Genomic DNA, 11,474 nt, shown 5'->3' with positions numbered 1-11,474 from the left:
CTGCAGGGAGACAACTCTATTCCGTGTTAAAAAGACTCAGATAATGAATCCGAATTAATTTGACTCGGAACGGTGTAGCATAAATTGTACATCACTCAGTTCCAGTTGAGTAACTGTGAAAACAAGTCACTTTTACTCGAAACAGAGTCGACTCCCAGCTGACACCATTCCGAGTCAAATTGGACACCGAAGAAAATTATAGTGTAAGCCTATACATATTTACGGACACGGTTTGATCACATAGAATTGAAATAGATTTCATGACCGCATAAAGTAATATATCTTTAGAATGTGAATCTTACAAAATGTTTTGTCGTTTATGAAAATCAATGTACAGTTCATGCAAATAAGAAACGACATCACATCGAAATACATATCGGATGTATAATCTTAAAAGAAGAATAAAAATCAAAAGGATATACATGTATATCTTCATCGGATAAATAAATAAATAACCCGGGCAAACGAAGAGACGTCTATTCCTTTAGTCATTTATTAACCAAAGCACAATGTTGTCATTCAGATCATGAATGTAACTTGATCGGATAGAAAAAAAAAATCGAATTTGATTTCAATTCATTATTCACACCTTCCATATGTACAATGCGGTATTAAAACATCGCAATAGGTCTATTACGTCAAATAGTAATATGCGAATGCAATCTGGGATCAATTACCCCGTTTGGCAGTGTATTGTTTGTGTTGTTTTACAATTTCGGACACAAAACATGCATGAACTCTACTCCTGGGCCGCGTCTTACAAAGAGTTACGATTGATCCGATCAGTTGCAACTATGGAAAGCCAGTAAAGTCAACATTATATATATAATGCATGTTTGCTCAATTTTTTTTCTAGATATGAATGTATATCCATAAATTCATTGATTTCTTGACAATTTGGTGTGTTTTTCTTTGTTTACAAAGGGCATTGTGCAAATTTCCTGTAGAAAAAATATGACACTGATGGATTTCCATATAGTTACGATTGATTGGATCAATCGTAAGACGGGGCCCTGGTCTCCGAAAGGACTTTTCATTCCAACAATATACACTCTAAAAATGGAATGTTGAATCAACGTTTGAAAGTTTGGAGGAGTGACAACCTTTTCCAAATGTTATATCCAACCTTGTTTAAAGCTGAATCCAACATTTTAAAGCAGATATGAATCAATAGCGCCATCTCGAGTCCTCAACTACTCATACCAGGCCATTTTCCTGACCCATGGGCCATTTTCCTGACCCATAATGCTAGTGTAGTCTAGTAATAAAGACCCACTTGAATGATAACATGCTAATTAACTACTCATTACATTTATACTGCAATAACTATGTTACCAAGTAGCAGAACAGTTACTTTTCCTCTCAGAACATTTTAGTTTCTCTATACAAATACAATTATAGTTCAAGTTATTATCTGTAGTATGAGTAGATATCTGAAAATGTATATTTTAAGACTATTTATTTATAACACACAGTCAATGAGGGACCACACACAGTTCACTCCCCGTTTAAGTGTTGGGTCGAACTATTTAAAGTGGTAAATGCAACATTTATAAAAGGCTGTACGTCGCTCCTCCAACTTTTAAATGTTATTCAACATTTCATTTTTAGAGCTTACGATACAAAATATGAGATGAATATGATTACTATCAAATATACAACATGGATTCTTGAACTGCATTTTTTTTTTGGGGGGGGGGGGAGGGATTGGTGAAATCCTCAAACAAGATGCATCATTGCACAGCCCGTTGTTAATAATATACTGCGCGCGTTCTGATGACTCAAGCCGCTTTATGCACATAATTTGCTTTCTTCTGTGGTAAGACATTGAGCTACAATATATACTCTACAGCTTTATAAATAAACGATTGATTTGTATAATTTTGGGATGGTGTTATTGATGACACATACAGTATATATATCTATACAATTGTGCTCAAAACTTAGTGAACCCCACCACAAAATATACTCTCCCATGCCGAGTGTTGTATGTAGATAACAATACTACAATTTTCGGCGAGCCCAGAGAAACAAACTTTATTGAATATAATATTTCATCACCTGACTTAACAATTAAATGTCTAAAACCTGGCAGAACTTGAACACTTTAAATACATTTTTTTTTTCATTTTCTGGTAGGGTTCACTAACTTTTTAGTACCACTGTCGAGAGACAATGGATGGATTTAGAATATGTATACGGATATACTTGTATCTGTTCTAAAATCAATGGATTAACATTTTGGCTTACAACATTGTCTATACATTGGTTATGCCTATTTCATAATGCTGTTGAAAACATTCTTTTGATATAATCATAATTAGTTATTGTGTATAAGCCATTTATTGGTGAGGCTACAAAATCATGTTCATAACAAAATATACTATATATATTAAATTCAGAACATGCACAGTTCAACAGTTAAATTATTGTTCCCTATCACTATTTACCCAACTAAAATGTTTGGACCTGCGTAAAGTCTAACCCGGAGTGATTTTAATGATTAATTTGACTGTTTACGAATCATTTAGTATCATTTGATAAAGAAGAAAATGATTAGTAGACGGGGTGGAAATCAGACTATATGGAAATTAGAATGAGTAGGAATTAGAAGAACGGCAAGTATATCAAATTGAGAGTGAACCAAAAGGCCCGTATTCTGAAGTCAGGTTTAACTTAGACCATGGTCTAACTCTGTGCTAAAATTATATGGGGAGCCAGATATTCAAAAATTCTGTTTCTATTGTATATTTCTTATGTTTAATGTTTTGCTTTCATAATGAAGACAAATGCACCAAAATACTTAATTTTTCATTCCCAGACAATTATGAACAATTTGGGTGTCATATGAATCAATAGATTAGATGTGTACTGTTGGCTCTCCATAGTTAAACCACACATTTAAACCAGGGTTTAATTTAAACCCGAGTTCAGAGTACGGGTCATAGGGTTTAGCACATGTGGTGTAAGACTATAGGGTGATACTGTACATGGTAGACCAAATGCTGGTAGACCAAGTATATATACACCTGCTTGATTGAGAACAGCATTGGTTGTCATTTTAGGCGCCATTCATTCGAAAATGCTGAATCATTTTCGGCGCATGTTCTTGCATTCCCACATCATTCTAATGGCATTTTTATTTTCCGAAATCATGTACGGTAATCCACTCGTTAGATCCGTACATGATCTCGTTCGAATACCTTTCTGACTATAATCGCTTCCTTCAATCGAACCTTGACATCGCATATTTATCCCATAATGGGAGCGGTGCTATATGTCGTGAAACACAAGAAGGGATCATTCTTCAAGCAAAGATTATCTTCCATTTTCTTTGTCAAAACGCCCTTTAAAGTCGCTTTGCTCTCTGATGATGATGATGATAATAATAATAATATTATTATTAATTATGATAATAATGTCATATTTTACCCAGGGTAGCCACTTCAGTTCCGAAAACTGTTCTCCCAGCGGGCCCTGCTTAACATGATGTACCCGAGCTTTATATAGCACGGCTACCTTTATCGGGCGCTCGAGCATTCGATGAATCTCTTCCTACCGGGTACCCATTCACCTCACCTGAGTTGAGTGCATCACAATCATGACAATGTGGGTAAATTTCTTGATGAAGGAAAACACTGGCTGACAATCATAATTACCTTAATTTATTTTTTCTAACACATTGCCCAACTGAAGAAAAAAAAAATAGTAGGGCAATTAACAAAAAAAAACTGTATATTATATCTATATTTGAAGATAAAATTATTATTTGTAATGCAAGTCAATTATGATGGTTTTTATGATACCATCTGTATCCCTTCTAGATAAATGTTTTATCTCTATTAACACATTTACTTTTCTAAACATTGAAACTACGCTTGAACGGCATTTCAACATCTACATTCAAAGTTGAAGTTATTTACATAAACAATGATTATATTAATCACATTTAGGACTTGTCGACATATTGTACAGTGCAACTCACATTGTTATAGTAATTCTTGTATTCAAAATAACTTCATCGTAGTATTTCTATATTTTATAGCATGTAATTATTGGCTATTGTCAATATATAATTTGTTGATACAAAACAATTTTTACATCTTTATCATAATATACACTACAACCCACTTCATTGTGAGCTATGATGGCTCTTATTGATTTAAACGCATATACATATATTTGATAAGGTCCACTTCTCTCGTTACTTCTATAACTCATCATTTTTTCAATGTCTTTCTGCCCTTTTCTCTCTTTTTTCTGTTCCACTTCGTCTTGTCTCATGGCACATCTACTTGAAAATACACGTTTAGACTGACGTGTTCGCGGTCATTGATATCTGTTCGGTTTGAGAATTGGACGTTCGTCGTCCGTTCCGATGGAGCGAACGTGTGTAATTTGTCTTGGTGCTGGCCACTTCCTGTTTGCCTCTGGGGTGTGTGTAGCAGATCTGCCGGAAGTAAACCTGGAAACTGTTTCCGGCCAGGGCGTACACCACAGGATTCACGCAGGAGTTGGAGTAGGCGAAGATCAGGCAGAAGAATCTGAAGACGTAGATGGAGTTGGAGTCGTGAGGGTAGTTCGGATCGACGTCGTTCCAGAGGTTGAGGGCGTGGATGGGTGCCCAACAGATAGCGAAGAGCATCACGACGATCAGCACGATCCGAGTCGTCTTCCACTTCTTAGTCGCCGTCTGCACCGAGGAGCCTTCGGCCAAGCTGGCAGACTGACCTTTCCGATTTGCAGCCTTGCCCGACGTAGCAGTGATACCGCCCTTGCTCAGCTTCCAAAGGTGCGCCAGAATGAGGCCGTAGCACACGCTGATGATTGCCAGAGGAACAACATACGTTACAGCGATGACATACATGGAATAGAGTCGAATGAATCGCTTTGATTGATGAATGCTGGTGCAAAAGATGACATTTTCGTTGCTATAAACATATGTACCTGGCTCAGTAGTGCCGTAGATCAAGGCACTAGGTACGTGCATCAAGCCAGATACTGTAACGAAAGAAGAAGAAGAAGAAGAAGAAGGTGGAAGAAAGAAAGAAAACAATAAATTTCGTTAAGAACCCAAGTAGTAGGAATTATTCTTTTTTCACAGCCAATTGTACTACTCCATGCATTATAGGGTTGACAATTACATTTCTAACACAATCAATGCCTTCCGTTAGTTAAGTCAATATCGTTCTATTACAAGTAAGGGGAAGTCGATGTATATTTTAACTCCGGACCCGACAAAATACTTTTCATTCAAATTAAGATCTCGGAACTCCGACACCCTGGTCTTACAAACTGATCACTATGAAAAGTAAGTGACGCCATTTTGTCATCTGTATCATAGACAGAATAAGGCATCCGCCCGAGCATTATGCTCTTGAAAATTGGCTCATGCATCACCAATCAGTGACGTCATCAATCGATTTGACCAATCAGTGTGCTCGATTCGTAAAAAATAGTTCACTTTCTTGACCTTCCAAGTTCGATCTCAACTACTCGTCCTCTCGACGTCACCCATGCATCAGACAAAATAAACGGTCAAATGTTTCTTCCAAACCATGTCAACTCTACACATCATTTTATATAATAAGGTGGTTAAAATCCAAATTCCCTTCGTCCCTTATCTGCGACACATATTAAAAACTGACTTTTGAGAAAAATTAATGAGAATCATTACATTAGCTAATTAGTGAACCTAGTTTCCTATTTCAGTATCTAGTCTCCAACTTCAGGCTCTGCATTGGGTGATTTCAAGTCCGGTGTTGGTGTTGAAATTTGGATTGTTCCCCTTAGCTCCTTGTAAAACTGATCCAGATCAAATTATTGACATCTCAACACCCGCACCAAAAGGTCAACACTAAACTTGAAATCGCCCATTGTGCACTATAAAACCAAATATATGTGCATGCAGTGTGCACAGACTACTTTATCATGCACCACGAGAACTCTTTACATTATTCAATTTCGCAAAAGGTGGGGATAGATCCAACAAAACCCAAGCTGCCCTCTAAGTAATGTTTTACAAATCAGAAACACAACTGCGAAAATCTGGAGCCTTCAAACTGACACCAGTTGGTGTTTCTTAAGGGCCATGCCCTAATGTGTAAAACTTACACCCTAGAGATTGAACATAAAAGTGTTAAAGTAACAACCGACGGTGTTGTAATGATACACATGGGCGTTGGTTTCACACCATAAATTTAACACTGGAGCGAAATAATTGGTGTGTTCCTCCATGTACACCTGTGTTATATTAACACTGCACCGACTTACCAATCCAGACAACACAGCAGATGACCCCAGCCCTCAAGATAGTTCGGGTTTGACGAGAAGTGAAGGGGTTGGTGATTACGTAATAGCGATCCACCGTCATGACAGTCAGTGTCGCACACGTGGCTTGAACCGTGACCTTTCGGAAAAGACATTGGAAAAGATAGGAACGCGATTAAATAAAATCATGCCTTCGAAATCGGAAAAACCGGATAAGTTACTTGTGAAAGTTTGAACCAACGAATGTAGAGGTCGTCATGCAACATTGATGTGTTGGCACCCTCTACGTTCGTTGGTTTGAAGTACAAAAAACAAATATCACTCGTATTTCTGCGGAGTAAGATTTGATACGGAATTGAGTGTTTTTAACATGATGCGACACCAATAGAGTCAACTGATTCACCATCTGAGTCACTTTGACTCTGAATAGAGTCGAATCCATGCATCAGGCGCCATTACGAGTCAACCCGACAACGCAGAATGAGACGAATAATAAGAGAGTTGTCGATTTGTGAAAATTTATATCATGGTTACATAAGGCATATTTGACATCATTGAATATTATTTTAATCATCTTCAGCCATGATTCGAAATAAAAAAATAAAATTCCAAATTAATCAAACATTAGTTATTCTTTATTGCAAACAAATAGGAGACTCGCCGATCATAAAGAAACAGCCGAATTACCAATCCATCAATTTGAGAATTCCAGACAATATGCAATTTGTAATTCCATTCCAAAGCATTCATTTTCCTGTTGTGCAGTCCATTAGCTTTGATGATAAATAGAACAAGTAGAAAAAAAATCAGTAAAGTTTGGGAAAGAAATTTGCTATTGACGGCATCTATTTTTCATGTTTTTTAGTAATAAATGTTTCATTCTCTTATCCAGAACAGAGATGGTACTAAACGTTCTAGGGTATGTTGATGGGGGTGGGGGATGACCTCAACGTGATGTCTTTTTTCTCATTTGAATTTAATATAGCGGTTTATACAGTTACATGTTGAAGACCCCCTCTCTCTCTTTCTCTCTGATATACTCTTTTATTTCCTTTTATGTTCTTTTTTCTATCATACATGAAAAACTTGTAGGGGCGCTGCTTCTATTAATGTAATTAATAAGCTCATTCGATACCTCGTATCCTGCAATTTACACAATGCTTGACTTTATATGTCTCATTATGGAAAAGCGTGCTTAAGCCATATTTTTTGGACTTTTCAAAATTGGCTTCTTACCAAAACCTTCAAGTCATGTAAGACAAATAAGGTTCACTTCTAACTTCTAACATGGAAATGTAATTCTTACGATTAATTAACTTCCTTTGATATGAACGTAGAATGCAAACACCATCCGATTGTCTTGCATTTCTCATGAAAGTCACTATTCACATTCTCCTCCTTTTGTATATTAAGTAGAATTCTAGTCAGAGCATTTCTTCCGATAATCTTGAATCAGCCCACTTTAATTAAACTAATTAGACGTTGTATCTTCAAGCAGCCGTTTGATAAAAAAACATCAAATTTAAGTTTGTCCTTATTCAACTCTTTGCTATGAGTTTGTTGTAATCAGGTATCCATCATGTTCACAATGGACGATGGAGGACAGGAAGATATGAAAGGAGTGTTTACATTACGGTATGTTATTGTTCGAGTACCATAAAGACTGCTGTTTCCTATTTTCAAAACGTGAAGGGCAGTATCATGTAAACCATTATACAACGGCATGCATTGCAGGGACCTAGGTATGTTGATTAAAGAGAGAGGCGGCGAAGCGAAAATTCGGTGATGCCATTTTTAATCCCAAAAATTAATAGAAGAATCAAGGTCAAGACACTGTCATAACAGACCCCTCATTTAGATGTACTTCATTTTCATATCTCCCTTTCGCTTCGTCTTTATTCATATATCCCATCACCTTTTTTGTTTCATTTCATTGCCGCTCCCGTCACGTCATCCAGGACCCCGAGTAGTCTTAGAGATGCCAGGGCTCCCACGAAAAATTTAGTTGAATAAGATCGATGGTATGCAAATGAATAAACTCACATATTATTAACTACATAATAGAATAAAAGAAAATATATAAAATAAAATTTATAAATAAATAGATGAATAAATAAATAAATCAATCAATTAATCAATTAATTAATTAGTTAATTAATAAGAATCACTGAATTTATTAATGAATAGATGGATGAATGAATGAATAAACCGATGAATGAATACATGGATTGATGGATGAATGAAGGCATTAATGAATAAACAAACAAATAAAAACAGATAAACAAATAAACCCATAAATAAGTAATCATGGTAATTTCAGTGGTATTAATATTTACTCACATGCTGCAGAAACGCGTTAGACTTGCACAAGAAATTCCCCAGCTTCCACTGGTAGTCCGCATAGAGCACTGCAGTAAGAGGGACGCAGGCGAGCACGAACACGAGATCGCCCACGGCTACGTTCATGATATAGAAGTTGGTCACACTCTGCCTCATCTTGCGGTAGCGCAGCACGATGAAGATGACCATCGAGTTGCCGGCGACGGCGATGAGGGCGATGATGACGAGAATGAGGGGGACGATGACGGATTCGGGGCCGAGACTGGGAGGGCCATTGTAGTAGGTGTAGTTCGAGTCGGAGTACGAGTAGGAGGACGAATCGTAATTATCGTAAGGAAGTGTTTCATCCATGTTGATTAGCCTTATGACTACGCTGACGATGCAGTATTCTGGTTAAGTACCGACTCTCTAAGAGGATACAAAGATATAAAGAAAGATATTGGCTTTGTTATGCAAACATCACTGTGTAATCGGCTTCTTAACTACTTTTACAACCTAAACCCTTAAAAAGGATTAGTCAAAGTAGCCTTGCTAATTAATATCTTAGTGAGTAGTGTCCGTCCAATAATGATGTTCAAAATTGACCAAAGTACTTTATTTTTAGGTTTAATGTTTATCATTCATAAATCCCATTCAAGAGTGTACCTTTCACTATTCATGTAATTGTTCGTGACTTAAACTAGTACATAACGTCATCCCAATAAATCGAGAGAGAGTTTCACCGTAAACTTTATCAATCGAACTTGATTTTGGTTTGAAAACGACAACAACAACGGCAACCATTAATGACAACAATAACAAAATGTTCACATTTAAACTTCCGAAACACATAAGGTTAAAGCATACATTACAAAGTGAATGCCTTAATAAAAGCAGGGCCCGTAAATGGGCTTTCACAATTGCCCGTGAGATCCTTTGCGATCAATTTTGGTCGCAATATGAGTTGCACACAATCGCAACGGTTGTGCATCACCAATTATTGTGAAATGGGCTGGATACCAATTAAGCCTTGCGATTGATATTGATAATTGATTGTTACATGAATTTTTGTACAAAATTACAATAACAATAAATTTGAAGAGGGCATTTTTTTAAACACATGCACACATTATTTTGAATCAATAATGCATAGCAATTTTTTTCTCATTCATAATGATGCTATAGATGAAAGAGCGGTGTAGATAAAATTCCTTGCTCATTGAGTTCCATGTTAATAGGTTTGGCGCCTTACTCGGCAACGGCACCTCCCAAGTATGTGATGTAATTCAAAGTTTACTCTCCGATAGGTAAAGCCATTTAGCAATTAATAGCTTACAACTGTCATTCTCGATCACAAATTTGGCAATAACCATCGCCAACTGCCATGGAAAAATACGCAAGATTTAATATGGAATCAACTCTGGATATGGCAAAAATACATGGGTATGAGAAAGAGGATTATAGTTCTAAGTTTGTTTCACATTTTTGCTGACACTTGTAAAAATCCATGATTCTCTAGGTAGGATTATCGATTGAGCCTAAATTGGAATGTCACTTCAAGATTGATTGTGTAAATTTGTTAAATACGAACAAATACGAAATTGTAAACACTAGTCAATCAAAGCTCGTAGTCTCCTCATCAAAAACTGTGTGCATTGCTCTGACACGGTATGTAATCACTCAGAATGAATACCTGCGATCGATAAATAAATCATCATAATATCGGGTTAACTATCGATCGGGATACGTCAACTTCTCGACCAATCAAACTCGTGTTCCCATTGACATGATTAATGCGTGTATGATTCCAAGTATGACTTCAGTGTGTTGCCTATATTAAAATCTAGAGCATCATTCATACTTATACAGTCACACCAATGAAGCCGTCCAAACCGATCATAGTCTATTACGTTACTTGGAATCGCATATAATCGGCAGTGGCGGCACCAACGGGGGGGGGGGGGGGGCGGCACGGGTGCATGTGCCCTCCCCCAGTCAGGATCGTTGCCCCCAGAAATTTTGAAAACTGAAACAAAATGTTTAAAAGAGTCTAGTAAATGCTGTCAAAAGCATCTTACTCAAGCTGTAAAGTGCTCCAAAACAACATTTGCACTCATCAAATTTTGAGAATTCTCTCATCCAGTCACTGTTAGCACAAAGCTCTGAAGTCATTATACAAAATTCAAAATTTCTTTCGCGCTTCGCGCTCACATTGGCTGTTGGTTGAGATGATCTGTTCAACAGGATAACATGGTCCTTAAAAATTCAGTGTTAAAGTCAATATGGACAAATTATTCTTTGTGTTCGAGTTTTCGTTATTTGTTTTAGCAAGATACACATCCTGCATGTTCATAATTACAATAATGTGATGAAAATCTTTAGTTCACGCTTCACGCTCGCATCAATTGTTTACATAGATACCCATCCTGTTCATGGATGAAAAAAGAGCTTGTAAAGTACAGTTATCGTTTCAGGATATTACAAATTTTCAGCTCTCGCATTAGTTATTTGGTGAGGTATCATCTTCATGAGTCACTGTTCTTACAGTCCTATATAAACAGGTCCCTTTTCAAGTCAGTAGGACCTGCATTAAAAAATTTTGCTCGCGCTTCGCGCTCGATTTTGTGAAGCAGTAAAAAAAATTCGTGTCCGTCTTTGCCCCTATTTGCCCCCTGTTTAAAAAAAACCCTGGTGCCGCCACTAATCGTCAGTAGGTTTGGAGTCGGTTGCGTTGATGTGACTGAGCTAGCGTCGCGGACGACAAAGCGAGAGAAAGTCGATCGATAACGGCGATCGTTCTCGCAATCAAAGAAAAAAAAATCGAGAGGAAACATACATGTGCATGTATGATGGAGTACACTGAGAAGACTTTGATTAATTTGTTT

The 11,474-nt window shown here is 37.0% G+C and overlaps 1 protein-coding gene across 1 annotated transcript; it reads right to left on the bottom strand.

Annotated features, from left to right (window-relative positions):
- Positions 1-3,412: 3,412 nt before the first annotated feature.
- LOC129260432 (G-protein coupled receptor 54-like) lies at positions 3,413-9,019 on the bottom strand. The gene is made up of 3 exons (XM_054898410.2): positions 8,611-9,019; positions 6,274-6,409; positions 3,413-5,001 (listed from the first exon to the last, which is right to left on the bottom strand). Exons 1-3 carry the CDS (start codon positions 8,959-8,961, stop codon positions 4,310-4,312), a joined length of 1,179 nt encoding a protein of 392 aa, XP_054754385.2. The 5' UTR covers positions 8,962-9,019; the 3' UTR covers positions 3,413-4,309.
- Positions 9,020-11,474: the final 2,455 nt, after the last annotated feature.

This window comes from Lytechinus pictus, chromosome 5 (assembly GCF_037042905.1).
Source record: "Lytechinus pictus isolate F3 Inbred chromosome 5, Lp3.0, whole genome shotgun sequence".
Taxonomy (NCBI): Eukaryota; Metazoa; Echinodermata; class Echinoidea; order Temnopleuroida; family Toxopneustidae; genus Lytechinus; species Lytechinus pictus.
Note: the sequence above shows the minus strand (reverse complement) of the source record. Positions and strands in the feature narration are given on the sequence as shown.

Bases quoted from the DNA above. Each gene is read 5' to 3' on its own strand.
- LOC129260432 (XM_054898410.2), bottom strand. From the start codon at position 8,961: ATGGATGAAACACTTCCTTACGATAATTACGATTCGTCCTCCTACTCG. The intron at 6,410-8,610 runs GTGAGTAAATAT...CTTTTCCGAAAG, and splicing joins CTAACGCGTTTCTGCAGCAT to GTCACGGTTCAAGCCACGTG. The intron at 5,002-6,273 runs GTAAGTCGGTGC...CTTTCGTTACAG, and splicing joins CTGCTGTGTTGTCTGGATTG to TATCTGGCTTGATGCACGTA.